Below are 22,603 nucleotides of genomic sequence, written 5' to 3' on the forward strand. Positions count from 1 at the left end.
TTTCAAGCCGAGGACAGTTCTCATAGCACATTGCTTCTCTTCCAGGGTCATAGATGGTCTGGAGACTTTGGATGAACTGGAGAAGTTACCAGTGAACGAGAAGACGTACAGACCTCTCAATGATGTGCACATCAAGGACATAACTATCCATGCCAACCCATTTGCTCAGTAGCTACCACAGGCCCAGACAGACACTTGGCAAGCTCGTCACTGGGACACGCCCATTGGCCTTTATCCTTCTGGTGTTTCCAGTAATGACATCTGTCATGGGGCCCATAGTGTTCACCCCCAGTCATGAGCATATTCTGTACCACTGCTGTTATTCAGTGTTTAAATACAAAGCAATGCCTTATTTTTTTAAGGCTGGACATTCATAACTAAGAATAAGCCTCCGTGTGTGATTTATTTGGGAGCTGGGTGGTAGGCCCCTCAAAAAGCCAAAAGAAAAACAAAACAAACAAACAAAAAACAGGCCTCTTAAACAGAGAAATTTAAACTTAAAACATAATGTTAGCCATCACATAATCTTAGTTTCATTTAACAGCGTATGGCTTCCCATCCAGCCACCTCCCCCATGCGTATCTGTGAAGTATTCTCATCTGGTTCTGTTTGAATAACTAACATCAGTTTTTTTTACCCTGGAAACATTTGTTTCTTGTGCTTGTTTAATAAAATGCTGATTGGGGCTGGAGAGATGGCTCAGAGGTTGAGAGCACTGGCTGCTCTTCCAGAGGTCCTGAGTTCAATTCCCAGCAACCACATGGTGGCTCAGAGCCATCTGTAGTGAGATCTGGCGCCCTCTTCTGGCCAGCAAGCATACAGACAGAACACTGTATACATAATAAATAAATAAATCTTAAAAAAAACAAAACAAAACAAAAAAAAACCCAAACCCTGTCCTGGAAAGTCTCCAAACCCTGTCCCTTGTGTCCAGGTCAACCCAGCTCAGTTCACCTCAGCTCAGCTCAGCTCACCATCAGGTGTTTCCTGGCAGGCGGGTGGGGCAGGGTACTGTGGTCAGGGTGCAAGTGGCAGTTAGGGCTGTTCTGCAAGTTTGTACTTTTCCACTGCTGATTGTCATCCACCTAGGGCAAATGCTTAAAGCAGTTTCAAGCAGGCTTTTTGAGTTGGGGTCTTACAAGACATAGCTGAAGCTTTGTTAAACCGACAAAACTCCCACTAGCCTGGTCATCAACTCCATCAGAGATATGAGAAGGTAAATGTCACCGCAGTAGACAGGAAATGCAGACCAAACAGCTACAGAATCTAATAAAAAACGACAGAAACTAACCCTGGCTCGAAAAACAAAAAAATCAAAAAAATCAAAAAAACATTTAAACGGTTGCAATCAGGGTGCGTGCTTCTTCTGACCTTGCTTCCCTCGCCTTTTGCAGTGCAGAGTCAGATCAGGTTTTTCTGTGAGAGCTGAGGAGACCAGCACCGTGACTGCAGTGTGGAAAGGGATTCTCAGAGGAAGCCTTTGGAAAAGCACCATTGCCCCCCCGCCCCCACCGCTGGCCCGCGCCTGCGCACTCGGGGCGCACACAGGCCCCGCCCCTCCGCGTCATCCGCGTCTTGGAGAAGAAGCCTGCGCCGCGGCCGTCAGCTCCATTTTGTGCCTGGAGTTTGTGTCGTCGTCGCTGTCTCTGTCGCCTTCGCCCTTCCCGCCGTCGCCTTGCGAAATCTATCACCGCGGTCGTCGTCCCTGCGGAAAGGTAAACCGCGGAGTCCGTGCGTACGCTGCCCCGCTGTGCGCTCCGAGGACCGCGCTGGGCGTCGCGGTGCTGGGCCGGCTCCCCGTTCCCATGGCGGCTCCCCCTTTCCATGGCGGCCGCTCCCTCCGCTCAGCCCCGCCGAGCCCTCGCCTCCGGACCTGCCCGGTGGCGGGGACGGTGCCACCGCCGGGGCGTCCCGAGCGAGGACGGAACCAGGGCCCCCGGCGGCAGCCGCTGCGGCCGCGCCTAAGATGGCGGAGGCGCCCGGGCCGCGCTCGTCCCGCGGAATGGCGGCGCCAGGGCGCGGCCTCTGCGCCGCTCGCTCTCGGAAACCCGGTTTCGGGGCCGATTTTCCGTCTTTGGGGCCCAGGGGGGCCCCGCAGGCCGGTGTGGGCGCTGTGGGGACAGCTTAGAGAGGCCCCCAAGGCCAAAGCCGGCCTCGGGGAAGAAAGAACTAAGGAATCCAGTTGAGCTGGTGCAGAAAGCGCAGGCGCAGGGCTCGTAAAGACGGATTTAGGATTTAGGCGGCTCCAGACATGGTGAAATCCTTATTTCGACAGGGCTCAGAGGGTGTACTTTGTAACAACAGTGTTAAAGGTTAAAATTTTTTTTTTTCCCTTCGTAAACGAAAGTTGTAAAACGTACTCGGAAGGGGCATTGTTTACCTTTAGGAAACGGGAGGGGAGCGCGCTACGAGTGTGAATCATCTTCTCCTCAGTAAACAATTTCATTGCCGTCATCGTCATGGCTGCCCTGTCGGCAAATTGGTTGTATTTATTAGTGAAGCCTGAAGTTTGCTGGCTCAGCACGAAAGGCAAGGCAGTTCGGCATACATATATTTTCCTTCTCGGGCTCCCCCCCCCCCAGCCACGTCTCCATATTTTTTCCCTGTCTCCCTCTGCTAACGGTGGAGATTTACTTGAAGGAGCATTAAAAATGAGGTCACCTGTGGAACCGCAGTTTTGAGCTGTAACAAACACATCTAAACAGATAAAAGTTAGTTAGGGTTAGTTCCGGGTGCTTTGGGGGGATTGAATTGTGTGAACCTTCTGGAAGGATAGTGGTAAAAATCTTACCTGGGCTACTTAGAAACCTCTTTTTCTACTTTTATAAATTTGGGCACGGTGAGAGCGAGGTAGAAAACGTGAGAATAAAATTCAGATTCCAGAATCTGAGACAGTGCAGTAATTTTTTTTAAAATATATTTATTATGTATACAATATTCTGTCTGTGTATGTGCCTGAAGGCCAGAAGAGGGCGCCAGACCTCTTTACAGATGGTTATGAGCCACCATATGGTTGCTGGGAATTGAACTCAGGACCTATGGAAGAGCAGGCAATGCCCTTAACCACTGAGCCATCTCTCCAGCCCCAATGCAGTAATTTTTATGATTTCAAATAATTGACAACAATTTCAAAACTTACATTTCAAACAAAAGGCCAGCGCTGGGCATGATATGCCTTAATCCTAGCCCTGCATAGGGAGAGGCAGGCAGATCTGAGGTCAAGGCCAGCGTGGTTTACTTAGTTCCAGGACCACTAGAGGGAGATTATTTGGGGAAGAAAAGAAAAAAACAAGTCAAAACTAGCATGAATTTGCAAAGGAAGCTTTTACTAGTGAACGTCGCAGAAATCGAATTTCATTAGGACCATTTGTCTTGTGTAGATGAGACATGTACAGAGAACTTACTATCATGCCTGGGATGAGAGAGATTGCCATTATGGAGCCTGGAACAGCAGCAGCCATAAGAGAAGGAGATCACACAGCAGTGGTCGGGAGCATAAGCGATGCAGATACGATCACTCCAGAACAACCGATGGGTAAGAGGGGCAGTGGGTCAGAGTACTGGCAGCACTTGCAGAAGACAGTTGGGTCCCAGCTCTTCAGGCACGCTCAGTATAACCTGTAACTCCGGCTCCTCGGGACCGGTGCCCTCTCCTGTACAGAGAGGCGCGTGCATGTGATCAAAATTACATCTGCACATTAAGAAAATGCCTTTTTTTCATCTGAACAGTGGTGGCACACGCCTTTAATCTCAGAGGCAAAGACAGGCGGATCTCAAGGGCAGCCAGGACCAAACAGAGACCCTGTCTTAAAGCAGCTAGTAATGTAGCTCAGATGTAGATGGCTTGCCCTCTGTGCATGAAGCCTGGGGACCACATAACTGTGGTCACTCAGTTGCATGGTCAGAGATGAGTGGTGGAATACTTAGCTTGGGCAAAGGCCTTGAGTTCAGTCCCCTACGCTGCAGAGAACTTGGGAATCGGTGTTGGGTTTTGTGTGTTTTGTTTTGGTGTATAAAGCAATCTTCTCTTGTAGCTATTATCTGGGGAGCAGATCCATAAACGAGAGAGCGTATCATAGCCGGCGCTACGTTGATGAGTACAGGAATGACTATATGGGCTGTGAGCCGGGCTATTACTATGGAGAGCACGAGAGCCGGTATCAGAACCATAGTAGCAAGTCCTCTGGTAGAAGTGGACGGAGCAGCTACAAAAGTAAACACAAGATCCACCACAGCTCTTCACATCGTCGCTCACATGGGGTATGCGCACTTTTTAACCTTCTGGAGGTTTTATTTCCCACAGACAGGAAGCAGATTTGTGTTGAGAAAAGTTAAGATTGATTACACATCACAATTCCAGTGTGCCAGGAGTGTTCTTTTAGGATTTGTGCACTGCATAGGGAATTCACGAAAAGAGTGTATTTAGTTCTGTAGTAATAGACTTGTTGACGACTCCTTAGTTACTAATTGCCATTTCATTAGTGGAGGGGATGACTTAAAAATTATTTTAAAAATTTTTTCTTAATGCTATTTTAAAAAGTTTTATTTTGATGAGTTCAGTTAGTTTATTACAAAGAATTAATTAGTTAGGTACTTGTGTGAGGGTTAGTTGACTTATTTAACCTGTTTTGTAATTTTTTTTCTCATTAAGTGAACTACAGATTTGAACTTAGTTTCTTGTATTTGAAACATTTTAATGCTATAATGTTACGTGCCAAATCTTTTTTCCCTCCCAAAATTAGCACTGTGGTTTACTGCTTTAATACCTATTTTAGAGAGGGAACCTTAATTTGGCCACAGTGTGCTACAAATAAATACTACACCCTACAGTTATGTAGCATGAAATAAGGACACTAGAAACCTAAAATTATGTTTCAGTGAATGCTACAGATAAGTATTTTTAAAAAGAAAAACAATTGTGTTTGTGTTTTGTTGCCTTACCATATTGAGTATCTTATCTGAAAATCTGTTCCTTGCCATGTTTTTCTCCTGTTAACATAAACTATGTGCCCTGTGAATTTCTGGGGACTGAATTTGAAATTGCTCCTGCCAACCGTTTGTGGCCTGGCGTGTATCTGAATGCCTGAATATCTCCCCGCTGAATGAATTTCGTATTCTGCCCTGAATTCACTCGGGTATATTGATTGGCTGGATGATCTTGGTGCCGCCCACTTGACGTTTCCAGAAGAGTCACCGAAGGAAAAGATCCAGGAGTGTAGAGGATGATGAGGAGGGTCACCTGATCTGTCAGAGTGGAGACGTACTAAGTGCAAGATGTATAGAATGTTTTTCAACACTTATTCACTTTTCAGATAACATAATCTATATGTATAGATTAAGATTTTAGGGTTTTGGAAATCTTTTCTTTCTGTTTTGTTCTGCTTTGCTTTATTTTCATTTCTTTTGGTGGGAGGGGCTTGTGTCTTTACTTTCTTTAGAGTTTTAATATTTGTTGTACAGAAATTCCAGAGCAGTAAATCAAGTTAATACAATTGGCCTGAGAATGAAATCAATTGTAAGAATAGTTGTATGTTTTTGGATGGTGTTGGATGATAAGTAATTAAAGATGAGGAAATTTGTAGCATCTTCTAGAATAATCTGCACTGATAGCTTTAAGCACGTTGTTTCCACTTGTTGTTCTGAGTGAGATGTATTTCTCTTTTTTAGATGAGGTTGTTGACACTCTAGGTGAAGGAGCCTTTGGGAAGGTGGTGGAGTGCATCGATCATGAAGCGTAAGTTTCAGAACCTTGGGGTTCTGTAGGGAAAGGTAGTTTAGCTGATACCCATGCAGGCTTTTTAGCTTGGGTCTTTTGACTTGGGCTGTAGGAAATTCATAGGTAAAGATAATTTCCCTTTGTTTGATGTTTGAGACGGGGTCTTACTGTGCAGGCCTGGAATTCATAGTGCTGGGGTCAAAGGTCTTTACCTGGTCTCTTACATTTTTTAAACAAAGCCAACTAAATAGTATTGTCATATACACACAGACACACACACACTTATATAGACATACAAATTAAAGAATCTATATTCCTTAATTGAAGGAACAAAGGATAAGCCTGTAGTGATATGATTAAAGTCTTTCTTATTTAGAAAATGGTGAGATTACTGATTCTGGTACAGTGAAAGATTATTTTGTTGCCTAACTTTGAATTGCAGTATCTGCTTTTTTCTTTTTGAAACAGGCCTCTCTATGTATCCCTGGTTTTCTTGGAACTCTATAGGCCAGGCTGGTCTCAAACTTAGAGATCCTTCTGCCTCTGTCTCCACAGTGCTTGGGATTAAAAACCTAACTTGGATTATCACCTTTTTTAACTTGGAATTTATTCTTTCTAACAGGGGAGGTAGGCATGTAGCAGTAAAAATAGTTAAAAATGTGGATAGATACTGTGAAGCTGCTCGATCAGAAATACAAGTTCTGGAACACTTAAATACAACAGATCCCCACAGCACTTTGTAAGTATCAAATTAAAACTTGGGAAATAATCTCAGGTAGACTTGAATTGAAAGCTCTATTGAGGTTCTTGTTTTTTTAATGTGTTTATAGCCGCTGTGTCCAGATGTTGGAGTGGTTTGAGCATCGTGGTCACATTTGCATTGTGTTTGAACTTCTGGGTCTCAGTACTTATGACTTCATTAAGGAAAATGGTTTTCTGCCATTTCGAATGGATCACATTAGGAAGATGGCATATCAGATCTGCAGATCTGTTAATTGTAAGTTCTTGACATACCTTCCAAACCTTAATGTGAAACTAATGTCAGATTAATTTGGAGTTTTAAAAAGAGAACCTAGTGGGGATGGAGGCTATAGTTCAGCACAGAAATGAGGCCTTTTTGTTCTGTCCCATCACCACAGAAGACTAAAAGATGAGCTCTAGCAAGGGAATTAACCGTTTAGTCTGAGAATAGATATGGATGTGTGGGGTGGGGTGATGGTGGTTAAAAGATAGAAACTTATTAAGAACCTGTTCAAGATGGGTGGTGGCTCACGCCAGTTCAAAAAAGCCCAGTGGTGATGTGATGGTAAACCTTTAATCCCAACACTTAGAGGCAGAGACAGGTGGGTCTTCTCAGTTTGAGGCCAGCCTGCTCTACAGAGCAAGTTGAAGGATAGCTAGGGCTACACAGAGAAACCCTGTCTTGAAACAAAAAAAGATTTAATGTGCATCCTAACTGTATAGATAGCAATATAATGTGTGGTTTGGGGTGTGACTTAAGCTGGCAGGCATCCTTAGTTCCATCTCCAGAGAAGGTTGGGAGTGTGATAAGTCGATAGAGTGCTTGCTTATCGTGCCCAAGATTTTGGGTTTGCACTGGCGCTGTGTAAACTGAATATGGCGGTTATGCCTGTAATTTACCTTGGTGGGTGGCAAAAAAATATCAGAATCAAAGCCATTTATGACTTTGTATCTGATTTGAGGTCAGCCTGGACTACTGCATTAAAACCCTGTCAACAAAAAGAAAGGTATATTTAAGACTGATTTAGTGTGAGCTCTGGAAATTTTAAGTGCAACAAATTTCCATGTCATTAGACTCCCCCAGCATGCCTGAACACCTGTTTGAGACAGTTTCTCATTACATGGTTTTGAACTCCGTTGCCATTGACCTGACCTTTTAAGTCTGAGATTACAGATGGTAGCCATCGTTCTCAGCTGACTACTTCTTACTGAGAGGCTAGTCCCAGCCCAGCTAGCCTTTGCTAGTGCTGAAATTACAAGAATATGCTACGACCATATCCAGTATCACTGGAGTTGGGGAATGATGGGTTTTAGTCTCATTGTACAACCTCGGGTCCAGGATCCTGCCTTAGTTATTTTTTTTGTTATTTGTTATTTTCGTGTGTGCAGAACACACATGACTGGATAATCGCAGTCCTAGGGTGTCAGATCTCCTTGATATGGGTGCTGAGAATTGAACCCAGGTCTTGAAGTTCACCAGTACAAGTACATTCTTACCAGACTGCCCAGTTTATTACAGTCTCAGCCAGATGGGGTGGTGTACATCTTCAAGCACAGGACTCAAAAAACAGGTGACTACCCGAGGTCAATGTCAGACTGGTCTACAAAGTGAGTTTTAGGAAAGCCAGGGCTATATAGAGAGGCCTTGTCACTAAGACTTGGGATTTTTATGCCCTCAACTTTTGAGTACTAAGATTATAAGCATAACTTATGATGTCAGGCTTGTAGTTTCATGTTTTTGAGACTATAGTGATTCTGTGCTTCTTTCCAGTTTTGCACAGTAATAAATTGACTCACACAGACTTAAAGCCTGAAAACATCTTATTTGTGCAGTCTGACTACACGGAGGCTTATAATCCAAAAATGGTAAGTCTTTGTAACACGGTCATGGAGCTTGTAACATCGTTGTTGTCCTTGTAACATCGTTGTGGTGGTGCTTGTAACATCGTTGTTGTCCTTGTAACGTTGTTGTCCTTGTAACATCGTTGTTGTCCTTGTAACATTGTTGTTGTCCTTGTAACATCGTTGTGGTGGTGCTTGTAACATTGTTGGAGTCCTTGTAACATCGTCCTGGTGCTTGTAAATGCTTTGTCTCGATGGTTTGTTTTCATTTGTCACTTACGGTTTGCAGAAACGGGATGAACGCACCGTCATAAATCCAGATATTAAAGTTGTGGACTTTGGAAGTGCAACATATGATGATGAGCATCACAGTACGTTGGTCTCCACAAGACACTACCGAGCACCCGAAGTTATTTTAGGTCAGTGCTTGTTATACTTTAACAGCCCACCCTGCTTTATTGTAGCCAACATTCAGTTTATGGTCCAGACTAGAGAATATAGCTCTGTGGTACAGCTCTTGTCTAACCTGTCAATACCCAGGATTATCAAAATAGAAAAACAGTATTAGAAATCATGTTAAGCCGGGCAGTGATCATATACGCCTCTAACCCAGCAGGTGGATTTTCATGAGTTCAAGGCCAGAGCTTGGTCTACAGAGTGAGTTCCAGGACAGGCTCTGTAACTATTGGGAAACGCTGTCTCAAAAAACTGAAAGGAGCCGGGCGGTGGTGGCGCACGCCTTTAATCCCAGCACTCGGGAGGCAGAGGCAGGTGGATCTCTGTGAGTTCGAGACCAGCCTGGTCTACAGAGTGAGTTCCAGGACAGGCTCCAAAGCCACAGAGAAACCCTGTCTCGAAAAAACCAAAAAAAAAGAAACTGAAAGGAAAAAATATGTTAAGTGTCTTCAAATTGCTAGGCATGGTGGCACACACCTTTAATCAGAAGCTGGTAGTTCTCTTGAGTTAGAAACCAGCCTGTGCCACATACTGAGACCCTGTTTCAAAAACAAAAACCTTGAAGTCTCAGCTCACCAGCCGTGGAGCTGGCATGTGGCTTAGCCTTTAAACACGATTGTTGATCTGTTGTTAATTGTGCATCTTAGAATTGGCTCAGACAACCCAGGTGTGATGTGTATATAATCCTGGTCAACTATTGTCTGCCATGCACCAGACTAAGTCAGGGGTACTGGTCTAGTGTAATGCTCTTTGGGGTGTTTTGAACAGTCAGCGCAACATGAAATCCAGCACCTTACACCTTGAGGGCAGGGCGTCACACTATATTCAGAAACGTCTTTCAGAGATGTGGAGGTTTTCTCCCCTGACACTGTGCTTTGCTTACAGCCCTAGGGTGGTCTCAGCCATGTGATGTCTGGAGTATAGGATGTATCCTTATTGAGTATTATCTTGGATTTACAGTTTTTCCGGTGAGTGGCAATGATGTGTTTTAGTGGCTTTGCATTTAAAAAGTGCCTGTTTGTGTAAAATAGATACTTTAATTCAAAGAATACATTTACACAATAGGTTTTTTCTTACTACTTAAAAAGCACAAAAAATTAGAATTGTGTAATTTGTCTTAGGCAGTGTTACAAATATTGTAAGCAGTTGTCACCAGTCCTATAGGGACGACCACTGGCAAACTTCAGGTTTTGACAGTTTTGTTCTGCCATTTTGATGACGACTCTTTGTGACTCTGAGTAGTTGGGACTAGAGTGGGTGTGGTTTATGTGAATTATTGGTTAACAAGTGTTTCTATTGTAGACTCACGATAGCAGGGAACATTTAGCAATGATGGAAAGGATTCTTGGCCCACTGCCAAAGCACATGATACAGAAAACCAGGTATGTGTTACTTGAGTCATAGCATCTTTAATACCACTATTTAAAAAATTCTTTTTCAGTTAAATAGCATATTACATTATTGATGGTGAATAATTTAGCATTTCTATTGCTTGGCCAATGTCTTAAATCTCTCAAAGGATTTAACCTGGAAATATTTAGTAGTTGATGCTACTTCATATCTTTTTAGGCTCGAAAAAAAATAGTAACACAGTAATGTGAATGTTTAACTGTTTCAGGAAACGTAAATATTTCCATCATGATCGATTAGATTGGGATGAACACAGCTCTGCTGGCAGATATGTTTCACGGCGCTGTAAACCTCTGAAGGTAAGCTTGGATGGTCGTAAGGTAACCAGGGCTTGCATGTGCCCACTTTGACCACACTTTGGGGGTATAGAGATTGAACCCAGGCTCTCATAGTCTCCTGCTGACTTAGTTTTGGTTTCTGAGACAGGGTCTTGCTATTCTATTAATGTGTAGTCCAGGTTTACAGCTGTGCATTGCTGTGCTTGGCTTATCCTCCAGCCCCCTTTCTCCTAGAAACATTTTAATAATGGTTTAGAGGAAGAGGCTAGTAACCCATGGTTCTGATTTTTGTGTGCAGCAGATGGTAAGAATGTTTTCTGTTTCAGGAGTTTATGCTATCTCAGGATGCGGAACATGAGCTTCTCTTTGACCTCATTGGGAAAATGTTGGAGTATGACCCAGCCAAGAGGATTACTTTAAGGGAAGCCTTAAAGCACCCTTTCTTTCACCCCCTTAGGAAACACACATAGTGTCAGAGTACTGAGAGAGACCTTATAGACTGTATCAGTCCAGTTGTAAATATACTAAGTTATTTGTATAGCTTTGTACATTTCTTAGTGTTTTTATTGTTTATATGATTAAATACATGGCCAAGCCAAACAAGCATCTTTCAGTAATCATAGAATGACTAATTTGGAATAAACTTTGTGCTTATGAATTTATAAAAGTCTGTACAGATTGGTGTGCTGTCTTTCTGTAGTCATTTTGTTTTGGGGTGTTGTCCCCCCCCCCCAAGACAGGGTTTCTTGTGTGGCTAAGGCTGTCCTAGAACTCTCTGTATACCCGGCTTGCCTTGGATCTCAGATCCACCTGCCTCTACCTCGCAAGTGCACCACCATTGCTCGGCTTCTGCAGCTAGAGTCTGGAAATACTTAATTTTATGTATATGGGTGTTTTCTGAAGGTTTCTGTAGTAAAGCAGTTTTTTTTTTTTTATCTTCATTCTGTGGACGCTGGAGGTTGAGCCTCAGTGGCTCTCTACACATGGAGGTAGAATGTGAGGTGGTGCTTTTTTGGTTTGGGTGTGTTGGGGTTTTGTTTATTTTTAATTGAGGTAAGGCGGTAGTGGCACGTGCTTTTAATCCCAGGCAGAGACAGGTGGATGAATCTCCTCCATGAGTGAGTTTGAGGCCATTCCGGTCTACCAAGTGAGTTCCAGGACAGGTTCCAAAGCTACAGAGCTGCCTTGAGGGAAAAGATTGGAAATTTAGCCAGACACAGTGCATAAAATCTCAGGTTCAAGACATGGAAAGTCAACCCTGTAAATGTAAACCTGGGTATTCTTTAATAAATTCTTGAAGTCCTTGTTTTGGGATTGGGGAAGTGGTTCAGTGGGCAAGAGCATTTGTGCCAGCACTAGAACAAGGATCAAATGCTCGGGACTTGTGTGGGGCACCCAGGCAGGTTCTTGGGTGGTGGAAATGATCCTCAGTCCCCAATCTACGATGATGCTGGGTGTGGGTAAGTGCATATAAGAGGCAGAGTTCAGGCCAGCCAGCACAGCACTAGACTCAGACTTGTAGCATTGCTAGGATTACAATCCCTGTGTGCCCACCTCCTCTGGCTTCAAGGATTGGCAAAGCCGTACAAAGCACCAAGGTCAAGGTACAGATCAGTTAGGTGATTCACAGGCCCTCCTGTGAATCGAGAGAGGAGGGAGAGAGGTGTGGGAGGGGAGCTTTTCTTTTTCCAGCGACCTTGATATAAAAACAAAAGCTTAACAGTGAATAAACATTAACCTCTCTAGGTTGGTCAGTTTGTTCTTAGAGACTACAAAAAAATACTTTTACACGTTTTACGTATAAAGCACAGACACGGCACATACTGTATATTAAAATTTATTGGGAGGTCTATGGGGAAAGGGGTCTGGGGATTCTGATAATGAAAAGCTTGCACACAGCTGTGGTTAATCCCTTGGTCACATGCATTTCCCCTTACACCATCACTGTGCCAAGTAAAAGATGTGGCATATTGGTCTCTGGAGGTTTTATAAGAACAGTACTTCTAAGGACAACGGTCCTAGCGAGGTGACACTCATCAGTTCTAAATACACAGTATAGCATCCCAAGACACTGAAAGCCTAGGAAACTGACACCAGCTTAGGAAGTCAATTAACAGTTACCCATCATGGTTAAAAGTAGTTTCAACACCTCTACTAGAATTACATATTAGAGGCCAGAGAGGTTGGCACTGAAATTCAAAATGAGAATCATTTTATAAATTGCTTTACCCATGTGCTATTGTTGATAAGTAAACACTACTGTGTATGAAGGGAAAAATCTATGATCAAAGATCATAATGCTCTTCTGGAAGACTCCACACTTTCACTATACACAGTATATAATAGACGGTGCGTTCGAACAACGGTAACATGCAAGAATCAGGGTGTAGAAAGGGCAATGTAGTTTCAGCTACATTGGAGTCTGAGAGACAGGAAGAACTGTTAATGCTTACACAGGAGACATTGGAAAGCACAGCACACAGTATACCATTAGGGATCAGTGGGATTTGCTGGGGGGTAAAAAAAAAGACTGATCTATAAAACCTAAATGTAAGGATGGACTTTATTTAAAAAAAAATTAATTTTTAGGACTACAAATTACAAAGGAACAGCAGATGACTACACAGAATCTAGTGAATACATTTGCCTGTCATGGAACTTCATTTTACAAATTCACCCCACCATCAATGATTCTGCTACAATGTTCTCAAGGTTACTATACCTTTATTTCAAATTATATTACATGGTATTCTCTCGATAAGCTTTAAATACCAAATTATTGGCTTCTAAGAATGGCACCTTCAAAAATGGGCAATTTTCACTTAAGTCTCTGGTGGCATTATTCTAGTCTATTTTCTTTTACCAATTAAAAAACTCAAAATGTTCACCTTTAGTCTTTCCCCCTACCAACTACAGATGGATAGCAAAAAGAAAAGCAATGAAAAAGGCAGCCATTAAAATAAATGAATTAATCATTTAAAGAAAGTATTTGGCTCATGGCAATTAAAAAAAATGGCAACTAGGGCGTTACTAGGTGTTTGACTATAGCAAAGGAAGCCAGGCCATACAGTCAGAGATGGGAGACGGCTGTTGATGCCTTTCCCCTTCACTCCAGGTGAGGAGTCGTGTTTAGATCCTGGCCAGTGACCAGTGCTTCCTGTGGGTCCCTTTCCTCACACAGCACTCAGCTGTGTCCTGAGCAGAGAGCTGGCGTGAAGAGCATGGACTTTATCCACCTGCAAAGATGCAAGTGGACACACAAGTTTGTAGGAAAAAGCTCAGCCTTCTTCCTCCCTCTGCCATGTGTGAGTTCTCAAACTCAGGTTTGCTCTCCATGGTACACAACATCTGGGCTATAGGACAATAAAATGTTCATATAGAACCAAAGGTCTAAACACTCAGGATTCACGTTACGGACTCAACTGTCTACAGGATCTTTACTGATAAGCAGGGCTCTGCACATACTGAATTATCACACAAATCATCGCCTTTTGAGACTTTGGATACTTTTACAGTTTAATTTGCAAACAGAATTTTTTGTAACAAATTATTTTTAACCAAATCATATCTTGAAAACTGTTTCTATAGAAAACCCAGGGAATAAAGTGAACTGCTCACTGCGGAAGGCCTTACATCACATCATTACAGTAGAAAAGACAGGAGGTAGAAGGTAACTGACATCAGGTTCAGCCCTGCAGCTCCTTACACACGGCTTCAGAAACCAAACCCACCGTTTCCAGGAACCATAAAAAGTTAAAATAAAAATTGCCATGAAAGCCCTTATATCATGCTTGATATAGGGAGGTAGGAAGATGTAAGAACCAGGACACATGAGACATGACATTTTATCTACAACTCCTGTTTCCTTTACTGAGGATGTTGTCTCAAAATTCAGTCACCTTCTTCAGCTTCAGACTCAGACTCTAGAAGAGAGCGAAACAGTCAACATCATTTCAGGAGGCCAGCGTCCAGTACTTAAACCTTCGTGGTCATGCAAGAACTTGACCAACATCAACTGAGAACATGTGTATATTTACACAGCTCAAAAATCTCCATGTCTCTACCGTTTAGTTAGTGTAAGACTCCATGGAAAGATCTAGCCCCAGTCTGGTCCCTGCAGAAGGAAACTTGTTCCCACATGTGGCGACCACACTCATACACATACACTAAATACAAATATAATAAAATTTTAAAGAATATTACAATGGTTAAAGTCTAGTTTCCCCTCTTGGCAGAAAAAGAGATAACCCTGGGTAATATAAAGAGCAGAAACCTCCCCAGATACAGAGTGGCGAGGGGAGGAAAGAAACCTGTGTGTACCTGTAACTTAGCCTCTGGGAGGTAAAGGCAAGGGAACAGCAACAACTTCAAAGCCATTAAGGGCTACACCATGAAGTTTTGTCTAAAAAGAACACAAACCAAACGCTCCAATCTACAGAGGATGACTTACCCTCTTCAGCATTTTTGAGCCATTCTACAAACTTCTTCATCTGCTCAAGGAAGACACTTTTCCCCTTTGCGACGTGTGCATCTTTATACCACTTCAGAATGGGCTCTTCGCTCAGGACCTCAGCTACAAATAACGACATAGAACTTGGAACACAATCTTTCTACCAAAGCACATTAAGGTACTAATGCCTGCGTGGCACCTGTTTCTGTGGGGATAAGGCAGGTGGGGTGGAGAGATTTCCACTTGCATTATTTAACTTGTCCACAAGCCTCACAAGTGTCCTAACAGCAATGTAGCAAGTAAAACCACCCAATTCTGCTGCAGTACACGTGGGAGGCAGAGGCAGGTGGATCAACAAAACAGTGATAGCCTATCTCAAACATAAACAGAACAACAACCCTCAATTTTAGGACAGATGACTATTTTACTTTGTGACTACGGGAAATACTAGTACTTAGGGACTTAATACAACTTTTACAAGACTGAAGACTTACCTTTATAAAAAAGCACCACTATTTTCTGGAAGGCTTTCATGAAGTGAATGTTGTCATAGCAGTACTCCTGAATCTTCAGTAACAGGGTCAGCTCAGACTGACCCTGCGTAGTAAAGGCAGCGAGCAGAGGGCTGTATTGCTTTGAGAAACAAACAAAAACGGCTCACTCATTACAGTAGTTACCCATTACAGAATCCTACAATACAGAACGCAACTCCCTGTAACCACAGTGAATTATAATCAGTTCACTGGTGGACAGGACTAAAAAATAGCAGAGCAGAAGAATACACTGAGCTGTGTGTGGTGAGTGTGCTCCAGCAGAGCTTCCCGTGTCTGACTCCTTCAGCAGCACCAAATCACAGGCTTAAATTACTTTTAATTTATGAACCAAATGAAGTCAGGTCAGCCTTAAAAAGCACTGTCAACACTAATGTCTACGCACAGTGGATCACCCCCAGCACCACCAATGTGGTGAATCCTTTAGAGCACCAGATCTCAGCCTTCCTACTGCTGAGATCCTTTGTTCCTCCCTTGTAAGATCCACCAGAAAATTGTTACTACTTTAGAACTGTAGCTTTGCTACTTTTATGAATTGTTAAATAACTGAAAGGGTCATTTGACCCACCCCTAAAAGAGGTCATGACCTACATGTTGACAGCCAACTCCTTGAATGAATACCCACTGATGGTCCACACCACCCACCAACGTGCGAGTTTGCTCTATCAAGGAGCAACCCCAGTACCTTCAAGTGCTTGATGGCTTGTTCTGCTACAAGCTCCTCTTTTTTGTTCCACTCGACGGTGCTCATCACACTCGCCCAGACTATCCCAATGACGACTGGCTCTGGGATGTTATTTTTTTTCATCTCCTCCTTGACATACAAAATTATCTGCAAAATCACCCAAAAAATTATAAACATACTTTACACATCAAATTTAGACATTGTACAAAAGCACTAAAAGGCCTTTTCAGGGGCTGGAGCAATGGCTCAGCAGTTAAGAGCACTGGCTGTTCTTCCAGAGGGCCCAGGTTCAATTCCAAGCACCCACAAGGCAGCTTACAACTATTTGTAACTCTAGTTCCAGGGGACCCAATATCCATGGCAAAACACTAATGTACATAAAAAATAAAATAAAAAACTTTACAGCCAGGCGTGGTGGTGCCTTTAACCCAGCACTGAGGTAGAGGCAGGTGGGTCTCTGAGCTTGAGACCAATGCAGTCTACAGAGAAGTCCCAGGCCAGACAGCTTTATGGTGAACCCATGCCTGAAAACAAAGCCTTTCTACGAAACCAGCAGCAAATTCTACCTGTACCGCATACAAACAGGAAACCATTGCCGGGGCCAGAACCTTGGGGCTCAAACTCTTTTATATACGAACTGACTCGGGCAGGTGAGAGGCCGCAGCAAACAGATAAGGTGCCTGCAACCAAACCTGACAACCCAAGATTAATTACCCAGACCCACATGGTGGGAAATCAGCGTACAAATGCCCACCCCTCCAAATAAATGTACAAACCACAACAAAACTTGTCTCAAATGAAAAATGTCTACCCCTGGCTTATCATTACAAAATCTGGGTCATGAGTAAAACTTCAAATGTAGCCATAAAAAGATGGCTTAAAGAGAGCTGGATGGATAGCTCAACAGTTAAGCCTTCTCCTCTGACCCACTCACACACGTATGCAGACAACAGACACATCTACTTTACACAGAGCAGCTTACGTCCTTGAATGGATCTCCTCGGGACATCTGCTCCTGGAGCTCCTTCTGGAGCTCCTTCCGCGCCCCGATGGTTTGCTGGTTGCGGACGTACTCCGACAGCTCCTTCAAGCCTGCCTCGGTGAAATACTTGGTGAAGTGCTCCACGCTCTGCTTATTGGCGGGGAACAGCTCCATCAGTCTGTTGTCCATGCTGACTTTCCGGAGACTTGCAGCGACTGCATTGATGTCTTTTTCATTTATCCATGATTTGAAGAGCTTTACAGCAAATGCTGCTGAAACCCCTGTAAAAGAAAGAAGCTTATCTAATCGAAGTACCCGCCTCAGTTTCTCCAAGTCCAGCCAGAGCTTCCACTCCCCTGCGCCAGTGTGACCATTTCACGCCATGCCTCGTTTTCTGTCGCCTCAGCTGAAGTAACATGCTAGCCAGTGCTACTCTTAGAATTAAAGGGACCCCACATTCCCAGCAACTTTGGAGTATGGAGGAAAAAAATGACTGTAGGGAGGGATCGAGGCTCAGCTGGGAGAAAGCTCAACCTGGATTCTAAAGACACACCCCAAACTTGGGTGCCAAAGGTATAAAGCAAGTGCACACTAAGGAGCGCTTAAAAACGTTTTCTTTTAAAGGGACTGGATAGATGGCTGGTTCGTTCAATGGTTAGGAGCACTGAATTTGAATCCCAGCACCTACACAGTTTTATAGCCACCCGTAACTTTAGTTCCTGGAAACCCAACATTCTCCTCTAGTCACCCAGGATTTCTGCATGCATATGGTGTACATAAACTCAACTAAGGAACATGCGAGCCCCCTCCCAGCTCCAAGCACACCCTCTGTCCACAGACCCTCACACACACACCAACAGGAGGGCAGGCTTTCACAGCAGCTCAGGAGCTAATACCTTCTTTAACCAGATTCTCATTATAAAGGCTGTTAAGAATGGATGCGTTAAGGGTCCCATTAGCTAGAAGAACCCCAGTCAACATGGCGAGCTTGTTCCTCTCCGACTCTGAAAACCCCTTCAGGAAGAGCAGTAACTGTAAGAGGAAAACGTGAGGGTTAGAAAGCCTTGCATTCTGCTAAAAGCAGTAAAAGAAACTACACCAGCTCTGAGGCCCACCCATTCACGTTTGGATCTGTTACAACTCATTAACCCTAGTCCTGGGCAATTCCTTAATGTCTGTGTCCTGGTCTCATCACATACTCGCCCTACAGGGTTTGTACAACACTGAAGAGCTACAACAGAGCCTACCAACTCTGTCAGACTTCTTCCTGCTGCCTTCATTATGAAACATCTGGCATTAGGACCCAAATACAAGCAATCTCTTTAGATCTTATGCCCTGGTCCTTCACCCTCCAGCTTCTAAACATCCCTAGATTTGCTTTAGTTTTTTTTCAGATAGGGTCTCTCTCTGTGTAACCCTGGCTGTCCTCAGACTCACAGAGATTCACCCGAGAGCTGGGATTAAAGGATTAAAGGCGTGAGCCACCACCACCCAGCTACTCCATAGAGTTTTAACAGCCATTTGTTTCAACACAACACCCATTTGTTTCAAACACTAAGTGACAATGTGTGAATTTCAAATATTTCAGCATACTAACAGATATAGTCCCCCAAATTGTATTTCAATAACAGCCTACTTAAACATCTAAAATTACACCCAACACGTGGCTGACTTGGAACATCTCCCATCCGTCCTGTCCCTTTCCGATCCGGGCTAGAAGACTGAACTTGGCCTTGCACATGCTAAGCACAGGCCGCACTCTGCCCAACTCCTTCTCGTACCTTTTTAACTTCATCCTCAAAACCTTTCTCCAGGTATTTGTAGCGCCTTATTAACTTGTTAAAAACCTAGAAGAGATCAAAGTCATTTCTAGAACCAAAAAGAGGCCTCTCTACTGGACAATCCCACCACATACTGAAACTAAGAACACTTGAAACCACTCCAATAACTTATCACTTTATGTTAAACAGTAACATCATAAAATACAGTTCTATTTTCCCTAGACAGACACCAAAGATTTAACCATGACTCTGAATGCACTGGGAAGGCTGAGGCCCAGGGATTCCGAAGTTCAAGCCTAGGCTGGGCACAAAGTAAGCTCCAGTCCAGTCCAATCCTCATCAATGAACTCATCTCTTTTCTTCAAAACGCAAAGACGGTCTAAAGAATGGCTCAATATGGCAATTCCAATAGAAAACTGACTTTTCTGTTCAACCTAGCTTTTTTTGATCTCAGTCTCCTGAGTCTGGGAACATAGGCACGAATGCCCACATCCAGGTCAGCATCTTCCTTGTGGAGGTGGGCTAGGGGTCTCAAACAGGTGTTCATGCTGTCTAGGCTGGTGCTGAACACACAGTATATGCGAATTCCCCTCCATTCTTCTGCCTCAATTTTTTTTCCTTTTTTAATGTGCATTGGTGTTTTGCCATGGGTTCGGGGCCCCCTGGAATGGGAGATACAGTTGTGAGCTGCCATGTGGATGCTAGAAACTGAACCCGGGTCCTCTAGAAGAACAGTCAGTAGTACTCTTAACCACTGAGACATCTTTCCAGCCCCTGCCTCAACTTCTCAAGTGCTGGGAGTATAAGAATGCGTTATCCAAGCTGCTTTACTGCCTTTCTTAAAGGGTAATTCCAGAGAAACACATCTGGGGCTGGAGAGTGTGGTTCCCAGCACTAACCACAGGCAAGTTCACTACTGCCTGTTACTATGGATTCAGAGCATCTGATGCCGCTGGTCTCTAAGGCTACCTGCACTCAATGGCACACACCATAATAATTTTTCCACCAAAAGAGAGAAAAGAACAAAGGCTATGTTTGCTGAGAAAGGCGGATCTGAGTTTAAGGCTAGCAAAGGCTACATACTAAGATTTTGTCTCAAATTTTTTTTTTCTATTTTATTCTTCTGAAGTTTCTAATCTACTATATTTTATTAAGACCTAAACCCTTAAAACTTAATACCTGTTACCCACACCAAGCAGAACATCCCTTGGACACCCCCGACAGACGGCAGCTATGATGGACAGTCTCACTCACCTGAGCAAATGCTTGCATGGTTTCGAGGTCTTCTTGTGCTGCGAACACGCAGACATTTGTGCGCATCATGTCGTCTGCCAGTGTACCACCTGGGGCTGAGACAGTCAACAGTGAATTGCAGGGCCTTCATCTTAAATGGGTGATCATTTCAGTCTTACATACTAATAAGGGTTTCCAATGTAAAACAAAGTAGTAACAACATAAAATAAAACAGTAGCACTCGAAGACGAATTCAGTTTCAAAGAGTCAGATGGCTCAGTGGATACAGATAAAATAACTTGCACAACAACTAAGCAAGATGTAAAGTAAAGCAAGTAAAGACTCGATGAGCAAAGGTGCTTGTTGCCACCAAGCCTGCAAGAACCTAGTATCTACTACACATGCCCACACAGATACATGTACATACAAAATAAACGTAAAAATGTTTGGTGAAATAAACTCAGCAAATCAACCATTTAGGAGTGCCAAACAGGCTAAGTGGAAGTGTTCAGATCTAGTTTTGATTATATTCAACTTTCTACACAGAAAGTAACTCTTTAAACTTCCAAGGAGGTTGAATTGAATTGTACCTTTAAGGAAGGATCTTGCCACTTAGCCCAGGCTGGCCTAGAACTCATGATCTTCCTAATAACTGGATTACCGACACACCACCATAACTGGCTCAAAATCCCATTTTCCGTATTCTTTTTTTTAAATATTTATTTATTTATTTATTTATTTATTTATTATGTATACAATATTCTGTCTGTGTGCATGCCTGCAGGCCAGAAGAGGGCACCAGACCCCATTACAGATGGTTGTGAGCCACCATGTGGTTGCTGGGAATTGAACTCAGGACCTTTGGAAGAGCAGGCAATGCTCTTAACCTCTGAGCCATCTCTCCAGCCCCCCATTTTCCATATTCTAACAAATAAAGAAGGAACGCTAAGACGAGAGAAATTCCTGCTCTACATCTAAGAGAAACCCTATCTTAACAAAAGCCAGAGGGTGTGTGCGATCTGCAGTGTAGACCAAGACTGTTTTAACAGCATCAAAGGCCAGATGTTCACCTTATGTTCTCTTTACTATCTTTGAAAAGGTTCTTGTCGTGGTGGCCCAAGCCTCTAATCCTTATGGAGGACATAAGAATCCTCAGCAACGCATTAAGTTCAAGGCCAGTAGGGCTACATAAATGAGGCCATGCCCCAAACAAAGGGGATTAAAAAAGAGGAAGTCTGTCTGGTCAACCCGAGGGCATCCTAACCTACACAGTGACCACCATGTCAGCCAGGGGTGCACAGGAAAAGCCTCAAAAGACTTCTCCTCCTCCACACACGCACACACCAGAAAATTCCTTTAGTAAATAATTTAATAGGTTTGGGTTTGGGGGCTGGGCTGGAGATTGCTCAGTGGTTAAGTACACTGGGCTCAATTCTCCAGTACCTTAATGGCACATCACAACTGTCTGTAACTTGGTTCCAGGGGATCTGACGCCTCACATGGAAAAACATGCAGGCAAAACACCAATGCACATAAAATAAAATATATTAAGTAATAGCCCTATTTCAAAATTCCCAACTCCCAGCCTAGAGGGGGTAGAAACGAGACAGAACACATTGAAACCAATCCCACCCTCTCTGGCTTTCCCATTACCTCTGTGTGTCACACCCACAGCTCCCAGACACTTACCCAGCATTCCGCCAGCCACCAGGATGTCAAAGAGTGTTTCTGCATAGCGGCGGTAGTCAAGTTTTGCTCCGGAAGCATCAAGAAATTTAGCTACTGCTTCCAAGTCAGTACCAGTTTCACTTAAGCCTTGAATAATGCAGTCTTGAAACTGAGTAGGGTCAAACCTCTCTTTTTCATCTGCAGAGAGAACAAAGTTATCACAGATGGCACAGCCAGTACCTTATGAAGCTAGGTAACCAAATCACTGAGTTTCGTTTAACTTGATAGCTGGAAAAGGTAAGTATCCCAAGACTTGAAACAAATAAGCTCGATAGGAGAAAGATTAATCACACCCAGTGTCCCCTCTGCAAAGCCAATCCATCTGGCCAGTACCAGGGGGCCACTCCACTTCCACCAGGCTGTTCTCCTGAGCACTAACCCCTACCAGCCGTGGAGGCACAAGCCTTTAATCCAGCACTGGAAAGGCAGAGGCAGGTGGTCTGTGTTCCAGTCTGCTCTATCTAGTGAGATCCTGTAACATCAGCCTTTCTATACCATGTAGACTTTATTCCTCTGAAAATGTGTGCACTCAAGTGCCCACCCAGCCGCCCTACTTTCTCCCCCGGACAGGGTTACCGGTATCTGCCTAACTTTGTAGTTCCATCTGCTAGAGAAGTGGGTACAGAATCCAGTCTTGTATCTGCTATACTACTGAGCTACCTCCACAGCCCAGCCCCAGCTCTACTAGGGGAAACAGAGTATCCCCCTAACTTGTATCCATTTTTATTATTATTATTTTTTTTTTTTTGG

General features: G+C 43.6%; 3 protein-coding genes across 5 annotated transcripts in view; 2 read left to right on the top strand and 1 right to left on the bottom strand.

Moving 5' to 3' along the window:
* The window catches only part of Ppil3 (peptidylprolyl isomerase like 3), a 9,337-nt gene extending 8,953 nt beyond the window's left edge, over positions 1 to 384 (top strand). The window contains exon 7 of the mRNA XM_005366342.2: positions 46 to 384. Coding sequence (XP_005366399.1) covers positions 46 to 172 — 127 coding nt within the window. The 3' untranslated portion in view covers positions 173 to 384. The remainder of the gene's footprint in view (positions 1 to 45) is intronic.
* A 1,179-nt stretch (positions 385 to 1,563) lies between these two features.
* Clk1 (CDC like kinase 1) lies at positions 1,564 to 11,110 on the top strand. 2 transcript variants are annotated; one of them, XM_005366343.3, is made up of 13 exons: positions 1,564 to 1,715; positions 3,381 to 3,535; positions 4,035 to 4,260; positions 5,186 to 5,276; positions 5,668 to 5,734; positions 6,339 to 6,455; positions 6,547 to 6,713; positions 8,229 to 8,323; positions 8,589 to 8,718; positions 9,641 to 9,723; positions 10,058 to 10,137; positions 10,374 to 10,464; positions 10,770 to 11,110. In XM_005366343.3, the coding sequence occupies exons 2-13, from the start codon at positions 3,381 to 3,383 to the stop codon at positions 10,911 to 10,913; spliced, it is 1,446 nt and encodes a 481-aa protein (XP_005366400.1). In that variant the 5' UTR covers positions 1,564 to 1,715; the 3' UTR covers positions 10,914 to 11,110. The 2 variants fall into 2 exon arrangements, with proteins under 2 accessions (XP_005366400.1, XP_026644667.1); XM_026788866.1 differs by lacking the exons at positions 1,564 to 1,715; positions 3,381 to 3,535; positions 5,186 to 5,276.
* Positions 11,111 to 12,267: 1,157 nt separating this feature from the next.
* Bzw1 (basic leucine zipper and W2 domains 1) overlaps positions 12,268 to 22,603 on the bottom strand; it is a 15,359-nt gene continuing 5,023 nt past the window's right edge. The window contains exons 3-11 of one of the 2 annotated variants that reach the window (XM_005366344.3): positions 21,815 to 21,991; positions 20,147 to 20,241; positions 18,893 to 18,958; positions 18,008 to 18,143; positions 17,112 to 17,392; positions 16,130 to 16,276; positions 15,388 to 15,526; positions 14,894 to 15,016; positions 12,268 to 14,366 (exon numbers count right to left, since the gene is read on the bottom strand). In XM_005366344.3, the coding sequence (XP_005366401.1) occupies positions 14,335 to 14,366; positions 14,894 to 15,016; positions 15,388 to 15,526; positions 16,130 to 16,276; positions 17,112 to 17,392; positions 18,008 to 18,143; positions 18,893 to 18,958; positions 20,147 to 20,241; positions 21,815 to 21,991 (1,196 nt within the window). In that variant the 3' untranslated portion in view covers positions 12,268 to 14,334. Of the gene's footprint in view, positions 14,367 to 14,893; positions 15,017 to 15,387; positions 15,527 to 16,129; positions 16,277 to 17,111; positions 17,393 to 18,007; positions 18,144 to 18,892; positions 18,959 to 20,146; positions 20,242 to 21,808; positions 21,992 to 22,603 lie in introns of those variants that run through there. The other variant, XM_026788862.1, reaches the window with a different exon arrangement.

The sequence above is a fragment of the Microtus ochrogaster genome, unplaced genomic scaffold, assembly GCF_000317375.1.
Source record: "Microtus ochrogaster isolate Prairie Vole_2 unplaced genomic scaffold, MicOch1.0 UNK8, whole genome shotgun sequence".
In the NCBI taxonomy this organism is placed as follows: Eukaryota; Metazoa; Chordata; class Mammalia; order Rodentia; family Cricetidae; genus Microtus; species Microtus ochrogaster.